The sequence below is a fragment of the Nelumbo lutea genome, chromosome 4 (genome assembly GCF_056320005.1).
Source record: "Nelumbo lutea isolate HS-2025 chromosome 4, American lotus-T2T, whole genome shotgun sequence".
Taxonomy (NCBI): domain Eukaryota; kingdom Viridiplantae; phylum Streptophyta; class Magnoliopsida; order Proteales; family Nelumbonaceae; genus Nelumbo; species Nelumbo lutea.
This window is the reverse complement of record NC_142687.1, coordinates 96389269-96406446: the sequence shown is the minus strand read 5'-3', so window position 1 is coordinate 96406446 and position 17178 is coordinate 96389269. Positions and strand designations below refer to the sequence as shown.

At 38.8% G+C, this 17178-nt stretch overlaps 1 protein-coding gene across 5 annotated transcripts; it reads right to left on the bottom strand.

The window, feature by feature from the left end:
- Positions 1–3247: 3247 nt before the first annotated feature.
- On the bottom strand, positions 3248–8741 carry LOC148862017 (4-hydroxy-tetrahydrodipicolinate synthase, chloroplastic). 5 transcript variants are annotated; one of them, XR_016113367.1, is made up of 5 exons: positions 8399–8675; positions 8134–8284; positions 6416–6499; positions 3730–4759; positions 3248–3612 (listed from the first exon to the last, which is right to left on the bottom strand). XR_016113367.1 is itself a non-coding variant. In XM_088986593.1 (4 exons), the coding sequence occupies exons 2-4, from the start codon at positions 8217–8219 to the stop codon at positions 3832–3834; spliced, it is 1098 nt and encodes a 365-aa protein (XP_088842719.1). In that variant the 5' UTR covers positions 8220–8284; positions 8399–8741; the 3' UTR covers positions 3248–3831. The 5 variants fall into 5 exon arrangements, 2 of the variants coding, with proteins under 2 accessions (XP_088842719.1, XP_088842720.1); XR_016113368.1 differs by having other exon boundaries at positions 3248–3606; XR_016113369.1 differs by having other exon boundaries at positions 3248–3603.
- Positions 8742–17178: the final 8437 nt, after the last annotated feature.

The window sequence follows — 17178 nt, the reverse complement described above, 5'->3', positions numbered from 1 at the left end:
AATGTCGTAGTGCAAAAGCTCAAAAGAAGCAGTAGACCAGGAATGACTAACTGAGAAAGGCAAGCAGGTGAGCTTAGCTTTGTGGAAAACTTCACGGCAACGATCATGTTTTGAAGGAGTACTACCGAAAATAGAAAAAATGCGTTGGGCAGAGGTATGTCCTAGACGTTGGTGCCATAGCATGTAATTAGATGAAGGAAGAGGAACAACAAAGGCATGGATGATGGATGTGGGAGTTGTGTTGAGGATGTATACACCATGCTCCATTCTACCCTGCCCAATCTATTTCTTCAAGACAAGGTCCTGTAAGATTCAACATTTAGGAAAGAAGGAAATAGAGCATTGCAACTGTGAAGTAAGTTTACTAATTGATAATAGTTTGCACTAGAAATCTGGAATACAAAGAACATGATCTACAATGATATCTAGTGTGATTTTCAAAGAGCCATGATGTGTAACAAAGATTAAGCATCAATTGGGTAATCAACTAGTCTTATGATCATGTAATTTTGTGAATGAATTAAATGAGTAAAGAATGGGGGTCATATGATTTGATGCCCCACTATCAAGGATCCAAATGTATGTGAATTAGAAACAAGAGAAGCAGCAATAGTATCAGCAAGATTGGTTATGTCAATAGTTGGCTCTTTACCATTTTGGAGGAACATTAATTGTTACATGAGTCTAGGAATTGGAGAGTTCTCAGATGTTTGGAGTCAAAGTAGCATGTGCAACAATTGCGACTTGTTTCTTGGACTGACGTCCTTTGTCCTAATTGTTCAAGTATCCAACCAATTTGAAGCATTGGTCCTTGGTGTGGCCGTTCTTGCAGTGGTCGCAATGATATCTTGTTCGTGAATTTGGGTCAGAGGTGGCCTTGGTCTTTACGAACACTACAATGACATCAAGATTTTGGAGTCCCTTTGCTAAAACAAGTGACTGATGGGTGATGGCATTCCTCTTGAACGATCAAGGCATATGCTCAATTAATATTAGGTAGAAGCTCAGTGCTTATGTTGCATCTAGTCGTGTTAAAGTTGTCATTCAGTCCCATGAGGAACTGATGTAGTTCCTCACATTCTCGTTCAGCCATGAATTCCTTAGTCGCACCACAACTGCAAATAAGGACAGAAGATAGAATAGAGAGCTCGTCCCATAGCCCTTTCAATTTTGTAAAATGGGTTGGAATAGTTAGTGAGCCTTGATTCCGAATGGCGATGCCAAGCTTCATTTGGTGTATTATTGGGATGTTTCCTCGAGAGAAATGATCATCAATATCCTTATAGATTTCATATGTAGTATCAGTGCAAGCTACACTCTCGTGGAGATCTTGAGCCAAAGAATTGAACAACCATGAGATCACCATCGAGTTGCACTTTACCCATGATTGCAGGTCGCCAGAAGCCAGATCTGGACGAGGAAGTGATCCGTCGACAAAGGCGAATTTATTTTTTGCCTGAAGAGCATTTCAAATAGCACGCCTCCAAGTCAAATAGTTTTCACCAGTTAAGTGTTGAAACAAGAATGGCGCCTGGGTTGTTAGAAGGATGAAGAGAATATGACGACCTCAAGTCATTTTCTTGCCCTGAGATTGCTACCATTGACGAGCTTCAAAGGGTCTTGAAAGAAACTTAGATTTTCAAAGCTTGTGGCTCTGATACCATGACAGAGTGGAGTGAGAAAAGAACAAATTGCATTTCATTCATGAAACATGTAATATATGTAGATACATGTTTTGAACCCTAGAATGTTCGCACATAAGTTAGTCTCTAAATAAGACCATGTTTGGGAGTGCTTAAAAATAAGTACTTATTCAAAATAAGTGTTTATTTGGGCCATTAAGCACTTATTGGTATTTGGGAAATAAGCCCAAAATAAGTGTTTATTTTAAAAATAAGGGATTATTTTTTAAGCCCAAATTTCCAGCTTTTTTCAAGTGCTTATACAATAAGCACTTATTCAATTTTTTCTTCCAAAATTATCCCTAGTTGAATTTTAAAATATCACTTATAATATTATCCCTAGTTGATTTTATAAAAGTACTTTTATGATAACACTTTTACAAAAACACTTTTATAAAAGCACTTTTGTGAAAACACATATACGAAAGTACTTTTACAAAAGCACTTTTGTGAAAGCATTTTTGTGAAAGTATTTTTATGAAAGTGCTTTCATAAAAATACTATCGAAAAAGTACTTTTACAAAAGTGCTTTCGTAAGGATAGTTTATTAAAAGTTCTTTTGTAAAAGTGCTTTCGTAAAAGTACTTTTATAAAAGTTTTTTCACAAAAATACTTTTATAAAAATGCTTTCAAAAGACATTTTAAAAATTTGAAAGAAAATGAAAAACAAAATAATTACAAATGTTTATTTAAGTGATTATTAGAGAAAAAAACTATCAAACGCACAATAAAAAATAAGTGCTTATTTTAAAAAATAAGCACTTAAAAAAATTAAATGTCAAATCTAAATGCTTATTTGAATAAGCACTTATTTTTAACTTAAACACTCCCAAATATAGCCTAATTGTACCAACTGGCTAACTAACTCCAACAGACTGCGGACTGAGCGGACCCTCAATACTTTGAAGAACCTTGCATAGACAAATAATGAACATTCCAGCTCAATTAGAGACCATCTTAGTTTCTTTCTAATTCTTTTTTACAACAATTAAGGTGTTGGTACAACAGCCACTTTTATTAGAAATTTAGGATGAAATGATGCTTATAGGAAAATTTGGCTATGTAAATCCAACAGCTGGGCTGTCAAAACGGCTCTCTTACAGGAAATGTTTTCTCAAGCAATTTCAGGCAAAATTTTCGAACCACCGTTGACTCAAAAGACAACTAATTCTGTTTTACCCCAGACATGATCTTTGGTAAAAAACTGTTAAAAAAATCAACAATCCATTGACTCAGGCAATCAAACTATCGACCCATTCAACGATTTTTAACCAATTTTTTATTTTTTTAATTTATTTGTCAGACCCAGAATCCAGTGGCCAGAATAATTCCATTTCGGAGTTGTTTTTTAAAACGTTGATTTCAAGTTTCGGAGTTGTTTTTTAAAACGTTGATTTCAAGTTTCGGAGTTAGTTTTTTAAAACGTTGATTTCAAGATGCCACGCATGGAGAGCCCTGTTGACAGCCCAGGCTGTGGGACGAGTACAACCAAAGTTTTCTCGCTGATGTGCACCATTTGGCATTTGCACATACTTCATCTTGTTTGTATTGTTTCCTAAACCATGTTGATAAAGAGAAATAAATCAGTTAGATTAAGATAATCCACGCAGGTTATCAGACAAGATTTAAACAATTAGAACCGTCCGATGAAGGCAATGGGCCTACAAAATCATACATTCCTGCTCGAAATAGACTCCAGAGCGGTCAAATGAACACCAGCTGCAAGAAAGGCTAATAACCAAATGCTTTGCAAGGGTCCGCATCCTGGCTACAGCTATTGATAAGGATAAGGTGATTAAAGAAATGCAAATGACCTCTCAATCACAAATCAGTAATCACTCACTTGGAGGCTTGGAGCTAGACGACGGACGAGAAGGTAATAAGACATTGACTAAATCCATGCACCACCATTCTTCTCTAACTACTAGCCCTTGCAAAATAGACAAAAGAAGTCCAATTAACAAATAGCAAAATCAGTTTCTAGTGCTTCTAGTGCTGATGATGACATCTACAGGTAGTAGAGAACTAGAGAGAACTAGAGAAGTACTCAAGTAAAGATGATCATTTTCTGGTGATATTCCATCCAAATTTGTACAGCGACAGAAAACAGAGCCAGCTCCAACAAATAATAACGGATTTGAACCACCGACTAATACCTGCCCACCAAGATAAACTTATCATCATCCAGAACCTGCACATCTCTTTCTCCCACAAAATTTTCCCGCCCAAGTTGCTTCACTATTTCCACAAATTCCACCCTCCTAGCCAGAGATAGAGGAACATAAGGCAGACGAAATATTGGCCTCACCACCCCAAGCTGTGCCAGAGCTGTGTTCAGACCAATGGGGTTTGGCTCACGAAATAGCCACTCAATCAGTGGCATTAGCTTTTTATTCAGACAAGTGTTCTTCCCTCCGAACATGAGCTCGCGCATCAGCCCGGGGACCAAGTTGCTAGTAACAGATATCACTCCTGTGGCCCCATAACCCCACCTTGCATCGTGACACTGATCATCATTCCCACTCCATACCACAACCCCTTCATCTGTGTACTCATTGATCCTATCGTTGCCCACACATTCCTTAACACCTGCCATGTTAGCACTTTGTGAAACTGTGTGGATGACCGAGGGAGGAATATCTTGGCCTGTCCTAGATGGCACATTGTATATAATAGTAGGGCCCATGGAAAGAACAGCCTCAAAATGAGAAACCAAACCCTCCAAGGACGTCTTGCCATAGTAAGGATTGATGTGAAGGGCTGCATGCATCCCAACTGCAAATCCTTGTTCAGTGGCATGAATTGCTTCTCTTGTTGAGTTGCTTCCAGTGTTACCAATCACCTTGATGGATCCACCAAAACAGTTGACGGTGTGCCCAATGAGCATTATGTGTTCATCCCAACTCATCAGGTGGCCTTCACCTGTCGTCCCACCGACTATCACACCTTCCGCACCATTCATGATCTGCATGTTCATCAGCGCATCATAAGCTTCCAGGTCAAATCTGCCATCAGGCAGATATGGGGTTTTAACGGCAGTGATTAATCTAAGTGACTTTATCTCCTCAGCTGATGTCCTGCACTATCAAAATCCATAGTCAAAAACACCAAGTAGCAAGGAGAAGAAAACATTGTGCAGTCACATGCAGCACTGACTGTTCTAAATAGGCATAATTCAGAAATACCCATATCCAGCATATTATCCTAGACTTTTTATTAAATAAGATCATTAAGCTTGATATATTACCATAACCCCAAAAGGTAGTAGTCAAATTATGATTCCCAATTTAAGGGAACCATGTTAAGTTTTCATAATTCATGGTGATAAATAAAAACCATGGGTCATTAACTTTTTTTCTTTTTGATGACTATGGGTCATTTACCTTGTTAACATCATTCAACTGGCCGTTGCTAGAAAGACCCGGTAAATTAAAAGAGAACATCGCAACCCCTGTAACCTAGTTAAGCGGTAATGGTTCTTGATGCCAGCAAAAACACAAACCATGCTTTCCGGGCACAACTATCTGGCATGCATTTCATGCCTATAGGATCCACATTCAGACTATGGCTCAGTTTGGAAGGAGTATAAATACAAATATGTTGAGTGCAAAACCTTATATTTTGTATGTATTTGCACTGTATATATTTGCATTTATACTCTTTCCAAACTGAGCCTATTATGTATTTGCACTGTACATATTTGCATTTGTACTCAGTTTGGAAAGAGTACAAAATACAAATATGTACAGTGCAAAGCCTTATTTTGTATTATTAAACCTGTATTTGCACTATACATATTTATATTTGTACTCTTTCCAAACTAAGCCTAAAGTGCAAAAATAACAAAACCACATGCACAAGTTTGAACGCATACTAGTAAATCATTAATAATCAGCATTGTCAGCAACTCAAAACAAAAGGTAACCTATGCAAGAGCTGTAGGCATTCCTAGATAAGGTGTTGTTGCAAAGAATTAATTTATAAAGGCATATATATATATATATATATATATATATATTCTTAATTGGTCGAGAGCAAGGAACCTCAATAGATAGCCCCTGCTTATGCCATGTGGTGTAATCTTGTGGCCAATCAACCCTCTATTGGGTAGGGGACCCTCTCCATCAGCCACACCTTTGTTCCCCCAAATAACAACAGCCCTATACCTTACATCTTATTGTAGCCAATTGTACATGGATATTGTTAAGTGCCAGAAAATCAGATGTGTACAAGGTGTTGCACTCAGTGGGCCCCCAAAAAAGAGTCTGATACTGTGCAGAAGTACTTTCTTTTATCAGCCTCTGAAGGTAAACTTTAATATCTAAGTTTTACTTTTTCAACAACACACTTTGTATGTGATATAAATCCCATGTTATATGGACACTTCAAAACAGAAGATGAGGTCACATTCAAATACTACAAGAAAAGAGGACATAAAAAGTTTGTGTAAGATGTAATGATAGCACCACATTCAATTATTTTTAGTGTTCAATTGGACATATAAATGTTTCTATAACAAAATCCAGGAGAAAAGAGGTGAGAGATAAACAAATCTTGTTCTATCAGTTCTTTGCTAATATAGAATAAGGTCAAGGCTACGTTTCATCTTCACATGCTGTATCCAAGCAGAACACCAAAACTACAATGAAAGAACAGTTCCCCAACAAAAGATGTACAATCAGAATAACTACCGTAAACTAAGATTCCAATTCATAAGTATCTGTAATACCTACCTATTTTTAACCTCTAGACTGCGCATTGGAAGGTAGAAATTAGGGATGATAGCTGCTTCTGGAGATCTCCATCTTCCATTTCTCCTGTTTAGTAGAAAAAGCATATGACATGAGCATAGAATATCATACAATTTGGTAATGGGGTTGTCATGACAAGTAGAATCAGCACAGGTTTAGAACAGCTGCAAATTAAATGAGATTAGGGTACACCTTTACTCCCATTGACACCATTTAAATGAGGGACTGCTTTCAACTACCAAGATTTTCAGCTTCCGTTATCCAATGAAAAATTTCCTTTCACTACAAAACCAAAGACGATGCATGATGTTCCTTATAGCATGGCTTAAGACAATAGCATCAGATAACCTCCAATGACAACTCTCCTATTTGTTCCACTGATATGGATGTAATTAACCTGCATTTTATGCCCTCCACCAGACAACTTAGCAGAGCCTCTTAGTAACCAAGTCCCCTGTTTTTGTTGTCAGTAACTATGTCCCCATAGAAAAAAACAATTTGCTTAATACAATTTTTTTCCCAAATCAACGAGAAGGACAAAATATGTAATCTAAAGATAATGGAAGCATATGATCCAAAGGTTTCCTAATAGGAAGCTACAACAGCATGAATGTACAGTAAGTGGTAATGTTTAATAAATTGGAGGTTCCCACTCCCTGCAGCCAGAGCATGTATATTTTTTGCTCATCCTAAAGGGTGAACTGACCAAAAAATGGAAAGAACAAGAGGAAAAAAATTATTTCTGGATATCAATGGGAGAGCAATCCTAAACAAACAAGCACAGAAATGATAATTATGAATGAGTGTAAGCATGAGGATCTCTCATTGCAAAGTCAAAATCATTAAAAATGGGAATACTCCATCTAAATATTTTCCAGAAGAGTCTTCTGCAGATTCCTACATGAACATAGAAAGTCAGACCTAATGACCCACACCAGGCATGAGAAAAGTTCCTTCTTTTCGTATTTGACTTTTATGAGTGAAAGGCTGAATTTAACCAGGATATCATGATTGACAAAACGGGCAACGATGCTCAATATAAAAAATTCCTATATACTTGCGGCTTGTAAAGACTTTTTTGACCCATTCCAATTTACTGGTCACAGAAATCCTCTCAAAAAGTAACTTTACGAATAATCAGCAAGGATTTGAACGGCAAACTTAGTTGTTTGATCCATGAACGGGGCGGCACTTAGAAGTTACACAATTCAACACTTGCATCACCAGTTGAGCGAGTCAAGAAAAGCAACGGCATTGCAAGTCACTTTTCCAGATTAAAAGAAAACAAAAGGAAGAAATGTTGCAGAAAGCAAGACCCTCTTTCATTCAACTCTGAGGAGACGCTAAGATGAAGCTATTTTTCTTTTAACTTCATCTGAAATGGTAAATGAGCTCTGCTATTTTCTCCCTCTGCTTATGTAGTAGCAACAAGAAACATCCAAAAAGAAAGTCTAACAACAAGGTTTTCTTCAAGGCTAACCTAATCTCAGCAAAAACTCCAACAATCCAAACATGCATTCTACAGGTTTTCAGAAGAAAAAAAATTCCAGATGCGAGAATTCAAAAATAAAAAAAGTCATAAAATTAGAAAAGAAAAAAAAAAGGCTTTGAACCAACAACTAGAAACAAATGATCATGTATTCTGAAAATTAAAACAAAAGGGAAATTTACAACAATGGAGGGGAGTACTAACTAGAGACCTTTTGTTGTTATTGGCACCGGTGAGACGCGAAAGCTGAAAGGTGGCATCTCTCAAGGACGCGCCGTAACTCTTTAACGAAGACATTTTGGTGAGATAGATTCAGAGATCTTATTCCCGATAATGCTCCAAAGTCCAAACACTGTATCTACCTATCGGCAAACAAACAGGTAATCAAAAACGTAATAATGATAAAAAAAAAAAAAACATAATGCAGAAGCAGAAATACTGAAACAGTAAGCTAAGGCTATGAAAATTGAAACTACCTGCTAAGGTTTTGAGAAGGAAATTGACAGAAAGGATGAAAGGTGGAGAAATTTATGAGATAACAATGGTTCGGATGGTAGAGACGGTAGTAGTGGAGGGAATCGTTGGAGTAGACAGACTTTGGCAGCGGACTTGGAGAAAGTCGCCTGAGTCGTACATGGCGGGCTGAAGGAGAGGCGCAGCTTCCATTTGCACTACGGACTAGTGTGGACTACGGCGTGGGGAGTGTGAAGATGTGTGGACGCGTAAAGGGTAGAGCGAGAAAGAGGGTGTAACAGTAACGTTGTTGTTGTTAGGGTTTTTATTTCGTGACACCTGGCCACTAGAACGGGTCGTGGACTCACTTATAAATTGACACATTATCTAAATATAAAGGGACTCCCTTTTCCTCTTCCTCGTCAAATCAACCATTAACAAAAACTTTTTATGGAAGCGATCAAGCATTTTAATTTTTGGGTAGATTGCTGAAACCTCCCCATAAGTTTAATTATTGCATTGAGATCACTGAACTTTTTCGTACACTTGCAAGTATATCAGAATTTTCTAAAAAAAATATGAAAATATTCAAAATATGCTGGTTTCTATAGAAAAATTAGTATAAATTTTACGAATAATAAAAATAAAGAGAATTTAAAATTGCATATTTACCTTTGAGTGATTAATATGAAGGGAAAATTTAAAAAATAAATCAATTTAAGAAAAAAAAAAGATTTGAAGGGTTTCGGGTAGTGAGAGAAATTTTGAAAAATAAACATTTTTGTTAAAAGTAATTGCATAAGTATTTTGGACATTTTTATAACTAGTTTTAGAAGATTTCACCATAGGGGGTCTATTTGCAACTATGTCAAAAAGTTTAAGGAAGGTTTTAGCAATTTACATTAATTTTTTTTTGGATAACTAACGGGACACATGTGATGCACGGGATTTATGAAGGGAAAGTGAAATTATCCAAACTTATTACTTAATAAAATAAGTATTTTTCCATATTATCTGTTAGTGTTCTATTTTATTTATATTACTTTATGAGTGATTAAATGTTACAATTTTTGTAAATATTACTTAAATATTAGTACATATATAAAATTAGGCTATAGTCATAATTAAATTAATCTATATATTAACTTTTTTAGTCATAATTAAATTAACCTAAGCTTGAACTTGAGGTTGAAGACTTTGGGTTAGGTTTGGGTTGATCTTCATCCTGCCCCAACCCACCCAAGTTGCACTTTCCAAGAGCAATGTGACATTCGTAATTGGACTTAACCAAACCAAATAAACCCATACATACATTATTTTTGAATTTTTAACTATTTTTAAATAACATTGAAATTGAAGGAGCTAAAGGCAATAGGCAATGTTTTTGTGGCTTGCCCCATGAAGGAGAACTATGGGATGTGGAATCGACCCTTTTGGAAGCCTCCCTTTTGGAAATAGAGACTTGGGGAGTGTTCTTTTTTGGATTTTAAGAGGGGGGAAGTTGGTCAATGGGATTTTGGTTCGCATTGATCAAGAATCTCATGTTTTTTTAGATTTATGTAGGGACCAAGGAAAGTTTATTTTCGTGGGTATCACTTATCCGGACAAGTGATACCCATCTCCTAGGTGGGTAAATAACTTTCCCACCTTGGGGGAAAGTTGCCAATACTTGAATGGGACAAAAATGCTCATTTTAATAATGGATTTTTATGGATAAAATAGTCATTTCCTTATTTACATGAGAAATAAAGGTAACTGCACTTATCCGGGTAAGTGTTTTTGAGGAAAAAACTTACCCAGGTAAGTGCACTTACTCGAGTAAGTAACTTACTAAAAAGCTAACAGGGCCTTAACGGTATTTTTGGATGTAAAGGTGGTGAGTGATCTCTTAAAGGTCCTAAGGAATCCTTTTGAGCCCCTTAGCACCATTGTCAACGATAATGGTTGATCTCTTTGGTGAAGTTTTCAAGCCCATCCATTTTGAATACTAGTTGAGGAATTTTAATGGACTTGCCCATCTCTTTGGTGAAGTTTTCACCTATGAATCCCTATTCACCCCTTAATTTTGCTTTGTGACTTCAATCTCCTTTTATCTTTGTTTTTTAATGAAATTCTAGCTTTTGCTTCTACCAAAAAAAAAAATGATATCATTCCAACTCATTCGGTGGTTGGTGGGTAAAGAAATAATGGGTAATACAAGAAGGCATGATATGAGAAGAGCTTTGAGGAATCAAAACCCCTCTGAGTTTTGTACTTAAATGAATTGGAATGGTATCTTCTTCTCTTTACTACCCAAAAGAGGATTTTTTTTTTAAGAAAAGAAGATGAGCATTGCCTCATTCATCAAAAGAGAAGGTTACATGTGCAGTAGTAGTGGAGTTGTAGTATATATTCAATTGCCCTTTACATGCTAGATAAGCAAAAAGATGGGCTGCGCTATTGTGCTGTCTACAAACTGTATCAAGTCAAAAGAAGCAAAGATGAGCCTTTTGATATTGTTGCAATGTAGCTGCTCAACCCATTGGGTAGCTGGTCAGTCAGTATTTACAAGGTCCACTAGCTAGGATAGAGAGCTTTCCAAGAAAACCAAAAGATGATTGATGCCTTGTGCAATCGCAACTTGTAGTCCCGCTAGAAGCGTTGGTCATAACTGTTGAGAGCCCAGCATGAAGGTTGATAGCGGTTGTCCTGCATGGCCTGTATTTGAAACAAATGAGCCATCAATATGCAAGGTAGGGGTGGCGTGGTGAAGGGTGATGGGTACATGTTGTTGGGCTTGCAACCGATTGTTCATTTTTTGGTAGAGAATTGGAGGGCTGAGTGCACCACGGATCCTGGTTATGGCGTAAGGTTTTCAAACAGCAGTTTATTGCATGCCTGCCAAATGAAGTATATGAGCAGAGCAAACTTAGTGAGACAGACTTGTGCTTGCGGCTTACCAAAGTGGGAGCAAATAGTTTTGTACCACATTGTGATAGTGATATGCATTGTCTGGGGTGCAGCAACTGTGGGTTTAATACAACTTGTGCCTCACACCATTCAGCTCTTGTAAAAGGGCATTGAGAGAACAAGTGGAAGGCTGACTCCTTGTCCAATTTGCAGAGGCCACAAAGTTGTTCTGAAGGGTTTAACCATTTTAAGCATTTATCCTTGGTAAGTAGCCCATCCCATAACACCTTCCATAAGAAGACTTGAAAGCGGTAGGGTATTTGAAGCTTCCAAACCAACTTCCAATTGAAACGAGGGCTAGAGCTAGAGTTTTCAGTTTGGCAGAAGGAGTGATATGCCAATTTAACAGTGTAAATCCCTAAGGTATTGTTTTTCCATATGAGCATGTCTGTTTACTGCTCTGTCTGGGGTGAGATGGACAATATGTGGTTAATGGTGGTTTCATCAAATAGTTGTAGTTTTTGAAGGTTCCAAGTAAGTCTGGGTTCAGGAGGTCTGATACTTTGGTGTCAGCTTGCCTGTTATGAGTGTGGGTGGATGTATGGGGGTATGACCTGGCAGGGTTGGGATCCACGGTTTTTCCGGTCCGGTTTTGGAAACCATGTCCCCAAGTATTTTGTACTTAGTGGCTTGTTCACCTTGAGAATCTATGAGAGAAATTTAAGGTGCTGGCGGGGAACATTACCACTAAAAAATATGCTTGATTTTCCATAATTGATTTGTTGACCTGACATGGCTTCAAAAGTTGAGAGGATATTTACTAGAGCTCTGACCTAGACAATTTCAGCTTTATAGAAGAGAATACAATCATCTACAAAGAGCATATGAGTAACTGGAGAGCCATTTCGACAACGTTTGACACCTTTAATTTGCCCCGATTCTAAAGCTTGGTGAAGGAGTTGTGATAGCACTTCCATTCCAATGATAAATAGGTATGGAGAGGTGGGATCCCCTTGCCTCAATCCCATCTTCAAGTGGATGTGTTCATGAGCTCCCCCCTGTAATTTTAATTGAGAAAGTGGGGGTGGAGATGCATTGGTGAATCAGATTACACCATTTGGAGGGGAACCACAAGGACATGATAAAGGTATGACCAACCCATTATGTCGATGGCTTTGGACATGCCAAGTTTAAGAGCAATGTATCCCTTGCCTTTCTTTGGGTCCTCATAGTGTGGTAAATTTCTTTGACTAGGAGAATATTGGCAGTTATTTGCCTACCCTTAGGAAAGCCCATAGTGAGGGAGAGATTATCCCTTGGAGGATAGGTTGGAGTCGAGCACTGATTTTGTAGAGCACATTGCACAAGCTGATGGGATTGGTAACGGGTTGTGTCCATAGGTTTATTGTTCTTTTGGGACAAACACCAGGTTTGTATTGTTGATATCTTTTGGTAGGCATTCTGTGTCAAAGAATTTTTGGACCATGGATAGTATGTCTTGCTCTATCAATCCCCAATAATGTTGGTAAAAGAAGGTTGTAAACCCGTTCGGACCCAGGGATTTGTGGGGGCGCATTTGCTTAACTACTGCGGATAGTTTTTCGAGGGTCGGGGGTCGTAGTAGGAGCTCCTTGTGGTCAACAGACAGAGTGGGCAGTGACACATTGTCCAACACGCCTAGGTTAAACGTCTCTAGCTGATCACATGTGTTTTGCACTATGTTCTTGAATGTTTGGACAATTATTGTACGGTCAGATGTCCATGAGTCGTCCGTCGTTCTCAACCATTCTATGTTGTTTATTATATTCTTAAAGTTTTCCACATGGTGAAAGAATTTTGTATTCTTATCACCATATTAGAGCCAGAGTTCACGAGACTTGAGGCACCATAACTGCTTTGTCCATGGTTGTATTGGTCCATGAGATATTGGAGTTAATGATGTTGTGCTTTGTCCATGGCACTCATCTATAGGTTGCATATTTGGTCAGAGAGGTCTTTTATATGGGTTTATATTTGTCTAAAGTGACTGTTGTTCCAAGCTTGAAGTGATGACTTACAGAGTTTCAGTTTCTTGGCAATTTGATAAGTTGGAGAGCCTTGGATGTGTTGGCCCCAATATTCAATGACAATTTGATCACATTGTGGAAAGTCTGCCCAAATGTAGAGAAAGTGGAAGTGTGGTCGGCATGGTGGCAATTCAGAGTTGGTGGAGATGATGATGGGCCCATGATCTAAGGTAGTGATGGGAAGATGACAGAGTAGGGTGTTAGGGAAAAGCTGGCCCCAAGAAAGAGTAGTTAAGGCTCAGTCTAGCCTCTCCAACACTTTGGCCCTTCCTTGCTACCCATTGGTCCAGGTGAATGGGGGGCTAGTGAAGTCAAAATCATTAAGGTTATAAGTGTTAATGAAACTTTTCATGTGCTTTGAAAGGATTAGTCTACCATGCTTGAACTACTAGTGATCTTCATGGCGATATATATCATTTATATCCCCAAGGAGGATACATGGCAGGTTTGTGGCAGATTGTAGCTATGTTACGAAGGCCCACAAATGTTTGCGGAGATGGCAGATTGGGTTGCCATAGAAAAGTAGGAGTTGTTAGGTTTGTTATAGGGGGAGGTTATAGATTTCAAGGTGGAACAGGTGATTGTGGGAAAGGGCATAGATGCCAACGAAACTTGTCCAGTAGTAAAGTAGACCCCCGGCCTGCCTAGTGGGTGCATGGAGTGCATGGTGAACGAATCCCAACTTTTTTGTTAATAAGGAGCACTTGGTTGACAAAAGTTTGGTTTCTGACAAGAACATAATATCTGGTTTTTCAAATTTTCATAGTTTTTTTTAGCTCCCTTATTTTTTTAATTGTCATTATCTCCCTGAATGTTCCAAGAAAGGATCTTCATTGTAGAGAGCAAAAGTAGTACCAGAACTATGTAGAGATAGAAATAGTACGATGCAATAACTAACTAAACCACAGAAGAGGCAAACTTTATTAGAGCAAGATGTACCTGATGGAGAAAATTGGCTAGTGAAGGGAGATTGATGTCGCTTGAATATTGAAGCTTGTGTTGGTTCTCCACATGGTGAGCCATTGTAAACACAATTGCCTCCATTTCAGGGTTTGTAGATGGTTCACGGGTGGGAGGAGGGGCTATGTCAGTTACTATCGGAGTAAGGGTGGCATATGTGTCTGAGATCTGAGAGAGGGTAGATGGAAGTGTTATAGTGGTTTTTGTAAGGAGGCACTCTGAGGGTGTCACTTGGCCAGTAAAAAAATCAACCACATCGTTTTTCCCAGTAAGAAGGTTTATGGTGCCTAAGCCGTCTGTTTTGGTAAAATAGTGTGCTATTAGTTTTGGTTTTGGACCTTCCTACCACGTGACATGTGATGGATTGCATGCAGGTTACGCGTTGGCGTTGGTGCTTGATGGCCAAGTGCAGCATGTTGGGTAGGGGCATTCTGGGGAAGGGGGTACTCGGCAGGATCGGCTTGCATGGGCGTTGGCGAGTTGCCAGAAACCATTGCAAGAAGGTCACATGAGGGTTCCATGCATCGTCTTTTCCGACCACCTGAGCCATCTTCGGAGTCTTCATCTGACAAGTATTCGCTATGGCGAACTTTGCATGTATCACTAATTGGCCTAGAAGGGGTGTATTTTGGGAGTTTGAATTGCTTTTCTGGTTGAAATTCCACATGTAGCCTTTCACCTGGCTGATCAATGGTTTTGTCTTCAAGGAATTGCCTGGAGTCAGGTATGGACGGATCGAGAAGCTTGCAGTTTGACCATATAAGGCTGATGAGTCCATAGTTACCACATATTCTAGGGAGTTGCTCATAGCAAAAACAGAACCATACAGGTCTTCCTTGATAGAAGATAAACCGACCTGTATATAATGGACGTCCATGGTCAATGATGATTTTTTTACGAACATATAATCCTCGGGTGAGTTTGCCTATGGAGATCATTTCTTGGTTGGGGATGACAATGCCAGCAAACATGACCATAGCCGTGCCTATGGGTATCATATGTATCTATAGCCATACGCATTGAGTCCATACTTTCTCAACTGTTTTAGTGAAAGAGTCTCGCCATTCTTCAAGAAGAATCCAATTGGAGCGGTACAACCATGAGCCTCCATCTAGTGCTGTATTGCGGTCGTTGTGGATAGCAAAGGAGAATTCTAGACTTCCTCCTTCCAGGAAACGAACTGACACAGGGGCAACCGTTTTCCACATGGTTCTTACGTGGTTAGCTAGGGTTTCTTCAGTGACTTGTTGTTGTGGGAAGATGCGACATTTTAAGGTGAGTTCGATGACATTTATAGCTTCTTCAATAGGGTCAAATTAACTGCATGTGGACAGTTCGTTTGGCCCGAGATCAGCAATGGATATGACTTCCTTACTTTTTGAAGTTTGGTGAGTATGTAGGGTTCAAGGATCACATAGGTGAAATGGAAGCATAACGTCTCAATGGAATCATTAGGAGGGACCCTAAGGAGGAAAAATTGTACGGGAAGGTGACACCAAGAAGAGTAAAGGAATCTGAGAAGAAACCGAGCTAGTGGACAGGAGGAAAGCGACAAAAGAGGATGGGGAGTAGAGTTAGGGGAGATGGTGCGAGGATCACTACTTGGGAGTAGACCTGTTCATGGGCTGGGTGGCCCGACGGGCCGGCCCGGCCCGGCCCCTGGACGGGCTTGAATAGGTATATGCGCCTGTGGGCTTAACCTCGGGCCAAAAAGCCCGGTCCATAATAAATTTGAGCCGGGCCCGGGATTTTCCAAAATAGCCCGGCCCGACCTATAATTAAACCTAAAAACTCTAGTAGAATACCCCTCTTTTTTTCACCTCTCTGCCTCTTTCCCTTCTTTTTCCAGTTGAACCCTTCTTATGTAAATAAATTCTGATTTATATTGATTATTGAATTCAGAATTTATATTCTTTTTTAATGTAAATAAATTCTGATTTATATTAATTATTGAATTCAGAATTTATATTCTTTTTTTAATGTAAATAAATTCTTATTTATATTGATTATTGAATAAGGAAAATTTCTAATTTTTTTATTAGGTCGGGCTTTAGACTTGGGCTTGAGCTTCGGGCTTATTATCAGGGCCGGACTCAGGCCCAAGTTGTAGTAGGCCTGTTGGTCGGGTCGGGTCGGGCTCAGGCCTTACATATTTCCATTAATGAAGAGTAAAAGTCCGGCCAGGCTCAGCCCATGAACAGGTCTACTTGGGAGTTCGCAAGTGGAAGAATCCATTATCCAAACCTGAAAGCGCGTCCGTTGAGTTCACAGGCGCGAAGTTACTAAAGACGTTGAGATCGAGTGTTTAGTATCGATGTTTAGATTGGGCTTACTTAGCCCAAAAAAGGACTTAGAGATTTTAAAATGAAACTAACTTAGATTCATAGTAAAGGGTCCAATTAAAATTCAAACCAGTATGGATTGTACCATATGCATTTTTTTCCCTTTGTAAGTTGGACCCTGACCCGACCTTGAGCTCTTATCATAAATGGATCATGTATGCATCCACATTGCATGGTCTCCCACAAGGATTTGAACTTGTACCAAATGCATTGTTCCATGCCGTAGTTTCATAGTTTACTCCTTACCCCTTCTAGGTCATTTGCCCCAATTTTTTCCTAGGGCTGTCAATGGGTCGGGTTGGATACAATGGATTCAAACCAATTTAACTGGTTTTGTTTTCAAGTGGTTTCGGTTTTTGATATATTGTCCCGATTCTTATCAGGTTGGATCCAGTTTCACCCAGTCCCGAATCAATTATATAATATTTTCAACAGGTTTATTATAATTGGGTCCGTCAAGTCAAACCTAATTGTCCCAAAAATTGACCGATTTGGTTCTAAGTCCTTGGTAATTCTTATCAGGTTGGTTTCGGTTCTACCTAAACC